General features: G+C 42.6%; 1 protein-coding gene across 1 annotated transcript in view; it reads right to left on the bottom strand.

Moving 5' to 3' along the window:
* Positions 1-5,402: 5,402 nt before the first annotated feature.
* The window catches only part of acot11b (acyl-CoA thioesterase 11b), a 15,531-nt gene continuing 2,926 nt past the window's right edge, over positions 5,403-18,007 (bottom strand). The window contains 13 exon segments of the mRNA XM_080732359.1: positions 5,403-6,288; positions 6,911-7,037; positions 7,315-7,446; positions 7,963-8,096; positions 8,577-8,660; positions 9,280-9,346; positions 10,731-10,786; positions 12,284-12,422; positions 13,170-13,289; positions 14,425-14,578; positions 15,775-15,910; positions 16,825-16,926; positions 17,805-17,865. Coding sequence (XP_080588485.1) covers positions 6,055-6,288; positions 6,911-7,037; positions 7,315-7,446; positions 7,963-8,096; positions 8,577-8,660; positions 9,280-9,346; positions 10,731-10,786; positions 12,284-12,422; positions 13,170-13,289; positions 14,425-14,578; positions 15,775-15,910; positions 16,825-16,926; positions 17,805-17,865 — 1,546 coding nt within the window. The 3' untranslated portion in view covers positions 5,403-6,054.

The following is an 18,007-nucleotide window of genomic DNA, read 5'->3' as shown; positions in this document are numbered from 1 at the left end:
AGAGCTAAAGAATGCATGGTGCACCAAGATGCCCTGTGGCAGATGATGCTGAGCAACACACAACCAGGTGTAGTGAGACCCAGGGACGTGCTGGCCATTGGGAAAAGCGGGACAACTCCCGAACGGCCGGTTCATTCCTGGCCGGTCCAGGCCGGCCATTAGGGGAAAAAAAGTAAATTGTCACTGTCGGGCAGAAACCTCATATCTCCAAGTTTCAAATGTATAAATCTTTTCGCAAAGCAAAGCCCTGCTTCATCATACGAGGCTGTTGCACAAAAGTAGTGAAAACAGCAGATCTACAAGCACACAACGCCTCGCACCGCGAGGCGTTGTGTGCGAGGCGTAGATCGGCTGTTTTCACTAGTTTAAATCATTTCTAAAATGATAAATACAAAACAAACGGTTTTGGACATACAAGGTTTCCACCCGACGACGAAATATAACTCATGTACAGTAATTGGCCCACTGGCTTGTCACTTGTCATGATCTGAAATGGCAAATCTTTGAGTAGCAGCAGCGCTATAGAGAGAGATCTCTCTCTATAGCGTGCAATGAGGGCCCCTCCAACTCTTTTTCCCGGGCTGAATCAGGGGCCCAGCATGTCCCTGCTGAGCAACACACAACCAGGTGTAGTGAGACCCAAGGAGACAGCTGGGTGAACAAGTCCTTGGTTGAAAAAGAAGTGCAGGTTGTACTCGTTTTAATGTACTACTTGTCAATCTGCTGTGATTTTCTTCTCAGAAGGCTGAAAGACAAGCTATATGGAAATGAAAAACTAGTCCTGAACAAATTGGTGCAAACAGGCTCTCCACACAGGCAATCTAGTTATTTGAGTTTAGCAATGGTTTACACAGGTTCATCATTCAGGCCGTGGTGCATGTTACATTGTTGTGTCTGTCCAAGGTCTTACAAATGAGACAATCACTGTGCCAGTGGAATTCAACAAAGACTTTAATCCTCCGCAAAAACCTCCAGAGCACAACAAACCCACAGAGCAACATCCTTGAGGGTGATTATTTAAAATGCATAATGGAACAATATATAATGTAAATACAAGAAATTCCACTTCTACCCTGCCTGAGAGGATCAAAAAAAAATAATCAATGACATCATTATCCATCACCAGGGGAGCCAAGACAAGACATAGTCTATGTCAGGGGTTCCCAACTTTTTTGTTTCAGGGCACCCCATAAATATTTTTTTAATCCGAGGCACCCCTACATTATAATTTTCACTCCCAGCACCTTATATTTATAGCATATCGCCGTTGTCAGGTGGAAACCTTGTATGTCCAAAACCGTTTGTTTTGTATTTATCATCTATAAAATGTACTAAATTAGTGAAAACAGCAGATCTACAAGCACACAGCAGATCTACAAGCACACAACGCCTCGCATCGCGTGTGCTTGTAGATCGGCTGTTTTCACTAGTTTTGTGCGATAGTCTTGTATGATGAAGCAGGGCTTTGCTTTACCAAAAGACGTACACATTTGAAACTTGGAGATACAAGGTTTCTGCCTGACAGTGACGATATTTTAGTGATTATGTTGCGAGGAAAACGTTGAGATAATAGCCATTTTGATTAGAACTGACTGAAAATAACTTTGTTCTTCAAGTTTAAAATGATACTAAATATATTTTTAAGTGTCCAAATAATATCAAATTATCTTGCGGCACCCCTGGACTGCCATCACGTCACCCACTTTGAAAACCGCTGGTCTACGTACACGAAGCCATCCACCACTTCCACTCCCAGCAGCTTAGGTCTCCCAGGCCCTGAGCCCTCCAGCCACAACGCCTGCTCTAAAAATAATGCCTTAAAACATCCCACAGTTTGCTGCTGGGGCTTCATCAGCCAGACAGCTAATCATCAGATGAGTGAACACGACAACAGAGTTAAAGCAATGGCAGAGATTACTACGAGAAAGCAGGTGAAGGTAAATCAAGTGGCAAGGAGTCAAGGACCTTCGTCGCAACATTCCTAAGTAACAACCACACATAGGGAGAGAGGAAATGGGATAGAGCTCAGTTGACTTGCGAGAGATAGCAGTCTCTAGAAGGCTGCTCTCTCTTGCAAGTCATTGTCAGCCGGGTCAGTGAGTTGCAGGAGGCCCAGCTGAGGCTGGCAGTCTTGGTGGAACGGAAGCAGAGGGCAGCGTCAGAAAGGGCCCTGGTGACAGGCTGACAGCGTTTAGTTGGCAGCAGACCACAGTCTTTATTAAGAACAGCACACAGCAGAGGCTGATCAATGCCCAGCAGAAGAGCGACACAAGTTCAAAGATGCAGGCCGGGACACAGTCACGCAGAGGGAACCTTTCCAGGATTACCTGGAGAGGAAGAATATGAAAATTGTTGAGGATGTGATGTTTCATCCTTCCTGACCAATGATGGATCCAAAATCTCAACACCTGGTGTGTTTGGTTCCTTTCTTTATTAATCACAGCTGCATTTCATCGTGGCCTTATTTTTCCTGTTTTCTCTCCGGGAAGTAGGGTGCACATGAGATGGCAACTGGTCCGAGACACATACTCCAAGCTCAAGAAGGTAGAGTAGAGTAGCTGGCATCAGAGGCAGTTAGAGGGTCTTGAGAGCAACACTTATCAAACTAGTCGTTTTAATCAAATTATAGAAAAAATAGCAATAAGTTAATACAAATCATAGATGAAGCCTATACGATTTTAATAAAATCATAGATGAAGCCCATATTGATCCCTACTTTGTGCATATCATTAGGCATAAATCTTAAAAATCACACCCGTGTGAAGTGGAGCTGTGTGTGTGTGTGTGTGTGTGTGTGTGTGTGTGTGGATCATGTGTACCGATTTTTGTGACATTTGAAGAAAATGTGTAGGAAAAGGAGCAAAAAGTGTGTTTTGGAGAAAATTCAAGATGGCGGAAAATCTATCATGGCGCAAATGGGCGTGGCCTATATGGGGAGATGCCCAAGGAATCCAGGGAAAAAATATTTTTAATTTTCCGACCTACGGTTCAAGAGTTACAGGCCAAAACGTAAAGTGGGGTGTTATGGCGCCACCATGCGGCCAAATGACACAATTATTTTTTATTTAATCCTTGAAATCATTATGAACCTCCTCTCCAAGTCTTGAAACTCTAGCCCCTATGGTTTGCGAGAGACAAATAATTGAATGTGAGTTTTTGCGATTCCCATTATAAGTCAATGGGGAAAATTAATTCACTAATAAATTAATATCAATTAAACTATTGAACCTTTCTCTTAGCAAGTTACTAGCCCACGATTCCTGAGTAAGCCGGTCGATTTGACATATGGCGCGAGTGTGTGGTGGCAAAACTGTGGGACTAGTAGCGTGCCGAAGTTTAGGAAGTTCAGGCTACATACAGACACACAGACACACAGACAGACCCACACGGCCACGTATAGGGAGCCTGTGCTTCACACAGCTCCAAAAATAAATCTAAAATTTTAAACAGTTTGAAAATGTCTACAAGTTCACAATGTTGTGAGCTTGTAGATCTTCATCATTTTTGCATGACACTGACAGTGGCCATCAATATGTCCATCCATACACGGACAAATGTGTCCATGGCAAGACTTTGTTTTAACACGCCATTATAATGTTCTTATTTTGATCATACAAGACCCGATTACTGAATGTCTACCATATTAATTTACCTACATGCCTGCCCTGCCACCTCCATTAGAATCCTCAAGTCAGGAGTTCCATTGCTCCTGGAACTTGTTTAACCTTTTTTTTTTCGTTTCATTAGTGTAGATATAGTACTTGTCAGACTTTATTCTTTACATCTTTCCGGATAAACTTTATTTTGACGTGCTGCTAATCCTCCCACAGTTTTGGTGGCACACACTTGGACCATATGTCAAATCGACCGGCTTCATCGGGACTCGTCTGGGCGCATTTTGCTAAGAGAAGCGTTATATAGTTTAATTTATTTTAATTTATTCGTGAATTGATTTGAATTGGTCAATTCAAAATTGGAAAATGATAAGATTTAACTTTCCCCAAATATGGAGATGACTGACATCATATATGTCTGACATCGTAGACCACATGCGATTGACACAGTATGTCCATACATGTATATATGGGCATTCCAAGACATGGGCTTAATATTGATGACATCAGGGCACTCCATATATGGGCATATAAGGGACAAAGATGGAATGGTTAGCACCGCTCTAATAGTGACAAGGTCTGACAGATTCAGAGATATCCATGTATGGGCATGAAAGGGACAAATGGTAAGACGGGATACATTTCCCAGCGGAGTCCTCGTGACTCGCGTCAGGGCAACCACACTTGCAATTTCACAGAATTGCATCTTTCAACAAAGTTTCTAGTTTACATTTATAATGCAATGTTAATAAACTAAATATAATTCTCAAAATAAAAACTTAAAATAATCCTTTGGTCTATTGTATTTATTGTTTTGAGTTAAATTCTTCTGGCACATGCCTTTCTTTTTGAGTGCACATTATTATTTCAAATTCAAGGTGGTGATGTCATTGTTTCAATAAACTTACATTAATTTCAATACACTTACATTAATCATACTTTTTATGCAATAATCAGAAAGATTAAGAACTTGACTCCAGGAGGTAGAAAACATTCTATTACAAAAACAATCTTCAAACACGTCTGTAAAAAGACATGGCCTACCAGTACTAACTGGCCTCAGGATTATCCACTGCTAATGCCATGACTCACATACCAAAGTATTATCCATCAACCTATGTATTAGTATTGCACAAAATGCTGTAGCGTTATCAGCTACAAAATAATTCAATTCTATGATGAAAATGCAACATATTATTATTAATGTGATTCTATAATTAAAAAATAAATAAATCCAAGTGTGATAAATACAGAGACCGCGTGCTGTTGCTTCACTATGTGAACAGTACTGTCCTTAACTCTTTTAAATCACAGTGCTCACTCGGGAGTGAATCGAAAAACAAAAGAAGCAATTTGCGGAGTGATCTCCTTTCTGTGTCGTTTTTGCAGCCCTGGATCTACTTTCTCTCTTTCCTTGTTGTTTTGGGTGAAACGCGAGGCATACCTACTTCAGGGTTCCCCAATAGGCGGCCCGCGGGCCATTTGCGGCCCGCGGGGGGCTACTGTCTGGCCCACACCAACCACAGTAATAATGGTGGTATAAGAGCAGCAACAACACTAGTATATCGTCGTTGTCGGGTGGAAATCTCGTATCTCCAAATTTGCACGTTCTTTTGCAAATCATACAAGGCCGTCGCACGAAAGTAGTGAAAACAGCAGATCTACAAGCACACAACGCCTCGCGGTGCGAGGCGTTGTGTGCTTGTACATCGGCTGTTTTCACTAGTTTAAATCATTTTTAAAATGATAAATTCAAAACGAACGGTTTTGGACATACCGGTACAAGATTTTCACCCGACAATGACGAAAACTGTCACTGGAGTAGTGGGAACGCTACCGCCGCCCCCTGCAATGTTGTGGCCCTCGGCTTGGTACCCTAGACATAATTCGGCCCTTGGGGAAAACTAATTGGGGAACCCTGCTCTACTTGCTCTCTCTTTGTAATGGAGGCTCGTGGCCGCCTGATTTTCTTTCCGTGACACCATGAGACGTGCGGCCGTCTGTTACACAACATCGCGATTGGAAATAATGGATGGATATTATTCTATAAAATCGCAACGGTAACGTATTTTGATGGCAGGGAACAGACAATAAAAAAGGTGAGATTTGGCAGTAGAGGAGTTAAAAGTCATCTTGGGCATCTTCTTGGCAGTTGGATCAATCTTCCAGGTGGAAGTGGAAGTTGAACTCTGTCCAGTTGAAGCTGAAGGTTTTCAGTGCATACAGGGTTAAGTACGGCCTCCCCAAGAGGCACAGTACCTCCCAATTGCACAAAAGCAATAACGATGGGAAATCGCCGCAGATGGGCGGTCTTTTTTTTGCCTTTTTCTGCCTTTATTGATAGTGAACAGTAGGTGGACAGGAAATGGGGAGAGACCGAGAGATGGGGCAAAGGCCGTCGGAAGCAGGAGTCGAACCCGCGACATGGGTGCCTGGACCGCTACACTAGCTGCCCCAGCCCCTCTTCTTTTCTACGATGGTATATTTCTCCCTCATGGGAAGAGTAGACCACGGTAGCCAGCACAGGAGGTTGCATGGCAGCCGGGCTGTCCTTGTTGACCTCCAGGAAGTGGCCCAAAGCATTGAAGATGCAGTAGAAACGGGTGGAGAGGCCAGCGATGTCGGTGGAGATGTAGGGAAGGACACCCGGTGTGGCCTGGTTGTAGTACGTGATCTGCCACAAAACATGAGCAAAGAAATTAAGGTTGAAACTGATGCAGGATGTTTTTACAATTACTTTATCAAATAGTTTGATTAAGGTTGCTCAACACCACTGGCAGCATTATTAGTGATATTACTAATAATAATAATAGTAATTAATCATTCATTTATTCTGGACTCGCTTTAGTGAGCATACGTTGTCCTCAATTAATATTTTATTCCTTTCTTTTTGGCATCGTACTACTTCCACAAATTTTGAGCTAGAAATTTCGTTCAACTTGTTCAGCTTTACGCAGTTATTATTGCTTGTACTTCTCTCTTTACAAACTTGTATACTTTTTGAGATTTTTTAAAAAGAAAATGTCCTAGTGGATTCCTCTGGGAAATGATCATTCCTCTAATCATTTATTTTACTGCTTGGACTTGAGCTGAATCGAAAGTCAGTCTGAGGAGGGATGTGTACATTTTCTACTGTACATAATATACTTTGTGCATGTTTTCAGCGAGCCCATGCAGTTTCAGCAGGGAACTGCTTTTCTAGTTAATATTGTTATTCATCCATATTCATCTACAACCGAGTTCTAACCAAAAAGTGCGTGAATGCAAAGTTGTGTGCCTCCCAACAGTTGGCTCACCTTGGTCACAGTGCTGGATTCCTCCCAGATAGTAAAGCCAGCACAGAGTACCTCTCCCCTGGTGCAGTCCTCAGTGGGAGGGTGGGTGGGCAGGGTAACAGAACGCAGGGCAATCAGATACGGGTCCCTGAGAGGGACAAAAGAAGATAACATCAAAGGACAGAATGGTATTAATCATGAAAGGGGGGGTGGTGGAGTCAAGATCGAAAGAAATCTGGTAACGACAAAGAAAGGAAATGTCAAATCCTGGGAGAGCCTTAGTCACTTCTGAGGAGTTATTATGCAGTATTGATTGCACAATACTGCAATGTACTCCAATGTACTGGACCGCAGTCCATTGGTCAAAGAAAATGCCGATATCATGTAAATGCTTGTCAGTTAGGAGCCTCGCTGTGGTAAAATACCTGGCATCACACGGCTTCCTCCTAGATGCCAGCAAGATGAAGTCATGACCTTTGCCCGCTTTGCTGACAGAGGGTGTAGCGACACGATAGATAGTGTCATCCTCATCTGCTTGGATGATCAGGTGACACTCCCTGCGGTGCCCATAAAACAAGACATTGGTGATAAACTCCAGTCATCAAAAGATTTATCGGTTTAATGTATCAATATGTCCCTGTTGCTGTCAACAGCGGGACAGGCAGTTAACGAGACAAATGTGTAATTTCTGTTTGGTAACAACCACTCTGCCAAACCACTGAGGGTTAAAACTGTCCGCAGCCTCCCAAAGTCAAGTCTCAACATGTATTATTATAAAACCTTCTTGTTGCCTGATGTGCCACAGAAAAAGGGATGGATAGTGCTTTTGTAAACTTGCCAATTCTGGGAATAACATTTACAGTAAATCTGCTCATCTGCTTTCATTACTTGGTATCATGTTTGCACTTACAGGGAATTATCTACGTACTCAAAATATAGGGCTGGAATGGCAAACAACATACTGTAGGTAGATCAATTTAAATCATTATTGCACACATTGAAAGTGTACACAGAGGGTAGAATATACATTCCACAATTGCTTGAATGTCAAAATGTAAATATAAATTACTCACTCATAAAGCCTGTCCCATTCCTGTCTCCTCCTCAGGTCTGAGAGTAGGTGGAAGGTTTGCTCCGCCGGGACGCTGACATGCGTCTCCACTTTAAAACACAGCACGTGGTTCTCCTCCAGGGTGTACAGGCTGACCTGGGAATGCAACCACATCCAAAAAGAAGAGGATTAGACCCTCAGAGTCGAACCACTGGATCCGTAGCCACATTCCTTTCACGGCTACTTAACAGTTTACAGAATGTCTTGACTGCTGGAAACCAAACACTGAGGTGTTTAACACAAAATGGATGTGTGACAAATCGGGAACATGATAAGTGTATAGCTTTAGCATGGGATGGCAATTTCTGCCCCTGCTCCTTCTAAAAACCACATCAGATTTCCGGTGCAGGGGTGGGGGGTAAAGAAAGGGGGGAGTAATCCTGAAGAATCAGCCTCCAGCAAAGAATGTTGTCTTAGTCCACGGTCCACATATGGCTTCAAAGTTTAATAAAACCAACGTGAGTCTGCTTGGAATGTATTTTCCAGCATCACAAGAGAAATGAACGGATAACGGAAGGAAGTACAATAACAGATATATGTCCTACCAATATTTCCAACTCTACAACCACTACAGACCTTATTCTTCTCACTGGTAAGCACCCAGTTTTGTCTTGCAGCCATCAGATTCAGTGCTGATACGTTGTTGTAGCTTAAGTACATCTAGGGAGAAAAACATAGTTTTTAGTGAAGCTACAGAACCGATTGCTTTATTTTTGTACATGAAAAACGATGGATATATACAGTATCTAATGCTGACCACATGCTGTGCGTACGGCATAGGTACCTTAAAGGCCCAGTTCACCTCTGGGACAACCAGATCTTATTTTATTGTTGTTTGGGACACAGACAAAACAATCCTGAGTTATTTTTTGTGTTCAATCTGTGTTTTGAGATATTTTAGTATTTCAGCATGACTAGTGATGCATTTTGCATCATATGATGCAAATGCATCACTGATGATGCAAAACACAGATTGAACACAAAAAATAACTCTTGTGTTGATCGTGTCCCAAACAACAATAAAATAAGATCTAGTTGTCCCAGAGGTGAACTGGGCCTTAAGCTGCTAGGCTGTGAGTCTATCAAAGTGATTCTTCCCCCGCTAAAAACGCATGGTGCTCTTCTAAAATGCTCATCCAAATGACCAAAGTGGAAAATGTATCAAATAACGACCAGATAAAAAGCCAGTTGTGAACGTGCAGTGCAGAACGGTGCTCCCAATGAAAACAAATCTAAAATGACTTAGGGAAAAACTCCACGAAGGACCGAGATGTAATACCTGGTTGCTTTGGTCCCACGGTACTGACAAAGGCACTTGGGTTTGCTTGGAGGTGATGATGTATTTCCTGTAAAGTTGGGCGACACACCGAGTTAGTGGATGCAGCATGTTGGATTCAGATCATCGAGCTCAGTGGTTCAAAATCTAAATCACAATCTCAAGACACATGTCTTCTTCATATCCATGCAAAATAGCCTCTATAACATGTGATATCACTCTTCCTGCCTTATTAATGACAAATACAAAGTTTAACCACTTAAACTGTGCGTAGTTATGATAATATGGAATACGCATTTGAGATTTTAACAACTTAAAAAAAAAGAAAGAAAAAAAGTCAATCTACAAGCTCTAATGAGCCACATTGCAACTATACCTATAATGACAGCGATGATAGGGACACTGGGTTGAAAGTGGTAAAAATATACAGTATATATTGTTAGAATCCTGGGGACTTGTTTACATTGTGGTCTATTCAATTCTATTCAATTCATCAACATAGCATAAAACTTAACCGAATAAGGGTATAGAATTTGTCTCTGTACTCAGAAAGTAATTTCTCTGTCAGCACCACTGCTCTAAACATGTAATGTTGTTATTGGTAGCAATTAGCCAGTAGCTATGCCCCTCCCAAAAATCTTTTGTCCAATGCTAGCTTAGAATAACTTCCTGCCGGTTGCTAAGCTAGCATTGGACAAAAGCTTTTAGGGGAGGGGCATAGCTACTGGCTAATTGCAGGAAGTGGACTAAGAAAGCGGAGGGGCCAAACCAAGTTCCTGTTTCTACACAAAAAAGGAGGTGGTGCCCCAAGAGGTAGAAACAGATTGGGAATGAGTGCAGACAAAGTAACGATATAGCACTGTACAAAATTCATAATTGTTGTTTCGACTGCCAGGTCACAGTTACTATCAAAACCTCCACCGGCTGTCTGTCTGTCTGTCCATCTGTCAGTCTGTCCGTCACACATCACGTCACACTTTTGCCCAACTCATATCTCCGCCATCGTTGCCCTATCCATGCCAAACTTTGCACACACACTCCTTGACTGCCAAACCACAACCTCCACCCCTCTTTTCTCACATGGCCCTCTTCTAGCGCCACCATGAGGCCGATTCTTGCAAAACCCATTTATGGACACTGCTCCTACAGGTTTTGCCCCAAAATCACACAAATCGGTACACAGTATGTCTAGTGTCATGTCATCAACATGGATCTGTCACATTTAGCGCCACCTTCAGGTGATTTTTTCAAACAAATTTTGGACACTGCTCCTACAGATTTTGCCCTAAAATCATGCAAAGCGGTACACAGTAAAATCCTGCAAAGCGGTACACAGTTAGGGAGTCTTACTGGTATAGTTGTACTGTGTAATCGTTAACAAACCTGAACTTGTCTCATGGCACAACCACTTGAAAACCACTGATCTACAGGTAGCTGACAACAGAGCTACTGACCTATCCAAGCGAATCTTCTTTCTGGCAATAGCCTCTTGGTAGCGTCTCTTGCCATCCTGTGCAACAAAGATCAGACACAATATTATTATAGATAATGTCAAAAATGTGACAGTCATAGTGAATATTAATAAATGATAGCAACAATAAAATAAAGCTAGAGTCATGGTCACTACCACATGAACCCTAACATCCCTATTCTAATATAGAGATTTGGTGTAGAGGGAAAAAAGGAGTGGACCAAGTATAGAGCCCTAGAAGACCCTAGTCAACTACGTATGCATAAAGTTTAAGTGGTTAATAACCCAGAACAACAAATCTACAGAGATTTCTGTAGATTTCTTTGAGAGGTAGAAAATCTACAACTTACACTATATACTTTGTATACCAGTGGTTCTCAAAGTGGGGTCCGGGGACCCCTAGGGGTTCTTCAGGGGCTTCCAGGATTAATAATTTGTTACTTGCGCCAGCAGAGCGCGCAAGTACTACGTTTAGTTATAGGAATGTTTGAAATTCAAGAATACATCGGCCTCATAGCAGATATGAGAGAATGAAAAAGAAAAAAAAAAAAAATGAGCTATGCGACCGCCTTCTTCAGTGTCTCTCGTATTCCATCTAGTGTGTGCTGTGTGTGTTTAAGCCTGTAGCCCAATCAGGGACCAGCATTTCTGGCAACGTCATCATTAACAGCCAATGAGGGACCAGCATTCCTGGTGATGCCAGTGGTGAAGTCACTGGCATCACCAGTGGTGATGCCAGTGGTGAGCGCACCTCATGGCGCGTTCTGCTGGCGCACACTTGGCCATACATGGCCTACTTGTGTACAAGGCGCAAGTTGGCACCTCGACAGCGTGCAGTTCTAGTTAATAGAGCATCACAGGTTTAACCACTTTAACCCTATAGTATACACGTCTGCTATTTGAAAAACGTTGTTTTTAGTGAAGCTACAGATTAATTGCTTTTCTACATGCTCATAATGCACTGTGATGCAACGTGTTGTGAGCTTGTAGATCTGCAAAAAAAAAAGAAAAGAAAAGGGAAATGAGAAAAATACGAAACATTTTAAGAACACAAATCTTGCATGGTAGTCCCTGGCACAAAATATTTTCAGATTGGGGTCCAGATTGGACGGCAGTGGCTCAGGGGTCGAGAAACCGTCATTAGAACACGGAGGGTTCCCAGTTCAATCCCGGCCTCCCCCAGAGTTATTGTCGAAGAGTCCTTGAGCAAAACTCTGAAGAACCCCTAGTTGCTCCCGGTGAGCAGGTTGGTGCTTTGCATGGTTTCCTCCACCATCAGTGTATGAATGTGTGTGTGAATGGGTCAATGTAATGCACAATCTATGTAAAGCGCCTTGGATAAAGGCGCTATACCAATGCACCATGTACTATTTAGAGCAGAGCCACTGCTGTGTAGACTACAGACATGTAGAGGAAAAGAGGAGACGGACATTAAAGCCCAGATGGTTAGTTATGTAATGTCCCTTTCTTTGCTCTACATGAGCCCCGTACACTACAGGCTGCCTCGGACAGCCATTGGTCGTGATGAGAACTCACCACGGGCTCAGGTCGTATCCGTGGCAACGTGAGTGGCTTCCTGTCACTGTCCAGCACCACGAAGGTCATAAAGGCGCTATTTATATGACGTAAAGGCTCTCCACCCTTGTACGCTTCTGCACACACCCCCACCTCCATGCTGCAACCGCATGGCCATATGAATGCACAAGCACGCACACGCCGCGCGCACACACACACACACACACACACACACACACACACACACACACACACACACACACACACACACACACACACACACACACACACACAGATAATTTAAGGAAACATAAAGAAACATATCGTCGTTGTTGGGTGAAAACCCTGTATGTCCAAAACCGTTTGTTTTGCATTTATCATTTTAAAAATGATTTAAACTAGTAAATAACACAACGCCTCGCACCGCGAGGCATTGTGTGCTTGTAGATCTGCTGTTTTCACTACTTTTGTGTGAAAAAATGTACAAATGTGAAGCTTGGAGATACGAGGTTTCTGCCCGACAGTGACGATATGTCGACACAGACTAGTTCCTGTCAAATGCTCTGACTCTCAATTCCTAATTTATTCCTACATTCTATATACAGGGATTTGCTTTTTAGGTGCACCAGATGAATAAATATACTACATCAGTAAACAAGGCAAGGTGACATTTTGGTCTATGGTTATTCACTACACCATTGGTGTAAACCGATGCTGTTTTTGCACACTTTATTAATTTACCACAAGTAGTACCTTACTTGTATTATATCTTGTACTATATGTTGGACATTACTCAGCCTGGCGGGGTAAATGCAAATCAAACTGGGGGTTGATATCCTTGAAACTAATAAGGCTGAGAATCACTGATCTAGCCTATTTGAGTAAATAACAATGTCATAAGACTCACCTGTACTTGAAGGCATTGTTGACAATAGCCTTCAGCACCAGCCTGTCACCGATGTGAGACGGGCCGCGGAAGTGAAACATGTCGATGGAACTCAGGGTTGGGTGTGCGTTGCACAAGCGACTACAGAGAGATGTCGGAGGAAAAGACAGAGTGTAAAAGCTAAAAAATAACATTTAAACACATTTAATAGACAAATGAGTTGTTTTTTAAACTGATCATTTGTCTCTGTCTCTGTGCTGCATTCGGGGTTCCCACATATTTTTAACGAGATTTCTAAACTTTTCCAAAGTATTTTATCCCATTTCCAGACCTATAGCAATCATATGGTGCATGCAATAATGAGGCTCTTACTGTGTGCTATCATCCTATCAATGCCCCAAGACAGAGTCGAGCAAAGGCGTCATGTGACAAGAATAACAGGTCTACAAGCTAACAACGTGTCGTTGCAACATTTGGACCGGTAGCTTGTAGATCTATTCTGTTTGTCTCGTGATGCCCTGTAAACATTATGCTGCACTCATGCAGCACAGCACTACATTCTACCATGTTACATATTTCAGGTAATTTTAGACAAAACCTATGACACTATGCATTTATGATGACACTTATGCCTAATCTATAGTCTATACTCCATCATGCGATAGTGTTCTGTGCCAAAAATAGTTGACCTACACAACCTCACCACGCATACTGATGCAACATGTTTTGAGCTTGTAGATCAGCTATTTTTGGTACCCGACAGAGTCATATGACTAAGCATGAAGCAGGCTTTGCTTCTCCCTTCTTGTAATGTTAGCAAACTAGCAATTTCATGTGCAATAACAGCCAGTCTGAAAAAGGCCTCAGCTAAATACCTAAACCAGGGGTCTTCAACGTTTTCAGGCCAAGGACCCCTCAGTTGAGCGAGAGATGAAGCGGGGACCCCCACAACCTTTTCATAGATTCCATATAGTTTCATCGTTTGACAGCACAGTCATCAGTGTATTTTGGATTCATGTCAATTCGTGTTTTCAGACATTTAACCACTTGAACTGTCAATACTTTCCCTCTACACCAAACTTGCCAAAAATAGCAGAGCTTGTAGATCTGCTATTTTTGCCTAAAGTTCTCAGAATATGGACGCTAGGGTTCAAGTGGTTAATTTAAAAGAGGGTTTCTATCACACAAAGATTTGGAGGACCCCCTGTAGTAACTAGGGGTCCCGGACCCCCTGTTGAAGACCCCTGACCTAAACAATAAAAAATAGACGTCAAACCTAGCTGCAATAGTAGCAACATTCTCCATCCAGGCCATGATCTGACCACCAAAGGTGCTAACTTGGTGGTTGGCGTGGGGTGGCAGTACCAGCTCCACACTCTCCACCCGTGTTCGCTCTGCTGGTGTGGCATTCTGGTACTCCTGGCATTCACCTGGTGACAACACAAACACACACACACCAACGCAAACATATTTTAACCCATTTAGAACGGGTACACATTTTGTGTATCATTATTCTATGATTTAACTATTGAAAAAATAGCAGATATACAAGCTCACAGCGCGGCACCGAGTGCCGCGCTGCGAGCTTGTACATCTGCTATTTTTGAAAAATCGTGAAAATTAGAATTTTGACCCCGATTCTATAAGTGTCTTTTGAATCCTTCTAAGGTTTTTTGAAAAACCTATGTTTCTATATGTCAGCAATCTGGCCAGCCATCGTCAAAGAAAAGGTCCTTTTCACTTCAACTGGAGCTCAGTTAGTCTGTTCTTGAGAGACTACTATGTCAGTGGTGCTCAAACCTTTTCATGTGAAGGACCCCCAAAACGATATGTATTTGGCCACGGACGCGCATCTCAAAATATCTAGTTCCAGGGACTACCCAGAAGCAAAATTTGAGTTACAAACGTTCGCTTTGAAAATACATATATTCAAAGATTTGCACACATTTTCACGACTTTTTCAAAAATAGCAGATCTACAAGCTCGCAGCGTGGCACTTGGTGCCGCGCTGTGAGCTTGTATATCTGCTATTTTTCATTGGTTGAAGCATTCAATAATTCTAGGCCTAAATGGGTTAAATAACATGTTTGTTTGTCGAGTGCAGGGGTCATCGATATGTCCGCGCACGGATAAATGTGTCCGTGGCAAAGACTTGGTTTTGTCTGTGGCAAATTTTTGATTTTACACACCATTATAATGTTCAGATTTTTTTATCATAAGACACAATTACTGAATGTCAAGTCTACAGGTTTTCTTCAGAACATGTATGACACTTACTTACTGTGACATTTTTGGCACATCAGGAATCCAACTAGTACTAGTGGTTCTCAAATGTTTTATTTGCAAAGCCCCTTAACTCTGAGAGTGTACAAATGGAACCAAATGGTTCTCAGAGTTACACACATGTTATGGTAATTCAGGGCTTGCTCTTCTATGTGTTTCTGGTATATATTATTGTCCACTCATGTCGTATGTCCGTGGCAATAAAGATATTTTGACATAAATGTCCACCACAAGCCAGCATGGCGGCGATGACCTCTGGTGGAGTGACATGCCACACCAGGTCGCTCGCATTGTGTTTTTTCCCCCCAAAGCTTCCCGAGGACTCATGTTGTACGGGTTGTACCTAGCTGAGCGGCGCTGCTGCTCAGTAGGTCTGTAATGATCTCAGCATGGATGAGTCTCATTCTCCTCCTCTCTGCCGCCAGACTGTATTCCATCTGCTCCATCTGCGTGTGCGGGATCACCTGCTTCAGCTGCACCTGTGTGCGTGTGTATACACATGCACAAACGTAGATACACACACACACACACACACACACACACACACACACACACACACACACACACACACACACACACACACACACACACACACCCACACACACACACACACACACACACACACACACACACACAGCATACACAGTAAAGGATTTTACTTTTGTATAAAGAAGGGCCATGCGTGTATTTTAATATGCACATTCAAACATACATGCATTGCAGACACCAGGGCAGTCTTCTTTTTCTTCTAAACATTTATCCCACGATTTTTGTAAAAGAAAATTCACCCGGTGTCAATTGACCATATTCACACGGCGGCTATCTTGCCATTAAAGTTAATGCAATGCCACCCCAGTTGCCACCCGGTTTCAATGCAAATTTCAAACATGGCCGCCAGGTGAATAAGGCTAATGGTCTAATGTAATCCTGGGCACTACACTCCCTCTGCCAACCTGGGGAGAGCAACAGACTGACCTCATGCTTCCTTCTATGCATGAGGACTAGTCCCGGTTGGACGTAGCGCGTGGAAGCAACATCCTATTCCAACCGGTTCCTATCCCCTCCATCAGGCGCCCCGGCTGGCCAGGGGGAGGCAGTATAGAGACCAGGATTATTGTATGTTGTATTTTTGTGAGGCTACCTACCCTAGGAGACATGGGGAGAACATGCAAACACCACACAGAAAGGCCCTTTCGCCAACCCCACATAGAGTATGGGTGCTGATGACGCAGAAGAGAGAACACGCCCCCAGCGCCCACAGCGTCCCCAGCGGGAATCGAACCCAGGACCTTCTAGCTGTGAGGCGACAGCACTATTGACTACACCGCCACCGCGCCCCGCAAGGCAGTCTTTGTGTCAATACGCATCACTATACTGGTTTCTTGGCTCTCACCTTCCCAGCCTCAGTGCGTCTTGCTACAAAGGTGGCGAAGGCATGGCAAACCTTCCACTGATTGGCAGTGTACAAGTCTTCACAAGTGACCAAGATGCCAACCTGAAAGGAACAACAGTTAGTAGATCTATACAGTAAAGGTGCAGTAAGTAATATATATATTTTTTTAAATGAGTGTTAAATAACTATATTCAGATGGTAATCGTTGCTATAGAGTGTTTGTTCAGTAACAGTGTTCTCCCAGTCTGTCCAGCTCTTTAGTAAAAAGGCCGGTATACACATTTTATCAAATCAGGAGGGAGACCTCATACAGTATACAAGATAAACAAGTGAATTTAGATGTGATGAAACAAAGACATTAGCAGATTTTTTTTAAATGGAAGCTGATAAATGGGTACCCTCTACTGATGTGAAATTGGCAACCCACCTGAAAATGTATTTTCAGGTTCCTAAAGAGCTGGAGAGAGACAGGGAGACCCCTGTTACTGAACTATCTCTAGAGTAATTTAGCATTATTGATACTGTCAGCCAGTAGGTGTCAATGTCATACCCGACACCAGGGTCTAACTTTCTTAATGTAATAGTAGGGAGACCACCTCCAACCACTGCAGATGTCTTATTTATATTGTACAAATATTACTCTACATACATACAAATTTGTTCAAATCAAATGTTATCCATTAAAGTCCCAGATTGTAGTTTTAATACCAGTAAGACTCCCTAATCGGGAGATAATCCATCACGTCACATACACAAACTTTAGAAGGCAATGGTAGCCAATCAGGAGGGAATATGGGAAATGGACAGATCCATGTTGATAACATGACTTTAGAGATACTGTGTAGCGCTTTGCATGATTTTAGGGCAAAATCTGTAGGAGCAGTGGTCAAAAATGTGGGGACAGATGCATGTTGATGATTGTAGTTTTAATACAATTCATATTTAGAGCAGTTAAATAAACACAAATGAACTCCACTAACCTCCATGCTAGACGTGAAAGCTCTGTTAACCTTGGCTATTATGTTGACAACTTGTCCCACCCTGGTGTAGACAGACAAGCCTGTATTTACTATCAACACTGAACAAAGGTTAATGTCAACAGTATCACAACAATCTTGCTGTATGGCATAGGTCAAATGCATTTGTGCACAGTTCTTTTAAGGCTAGCACATTCTTACCCTAT

The sequence above is a fragment of the Nannobrachium achirus genome (genome assembly GCF_963921795.1).
Source record: "Nannobrachium achirus genome assembly, chromosome: 1".
Classification (NCBI taxonomy): domain Eukaryota; kingdom Metazoa; phylum Chordata; class Actinopteri; order Myctophiformes; family Myctophidae; genus Nannobrachium; species Nannobrachium achirus.
This window is presented reverse-complemented; position numbering and strand designations above follow the sequence as displayed.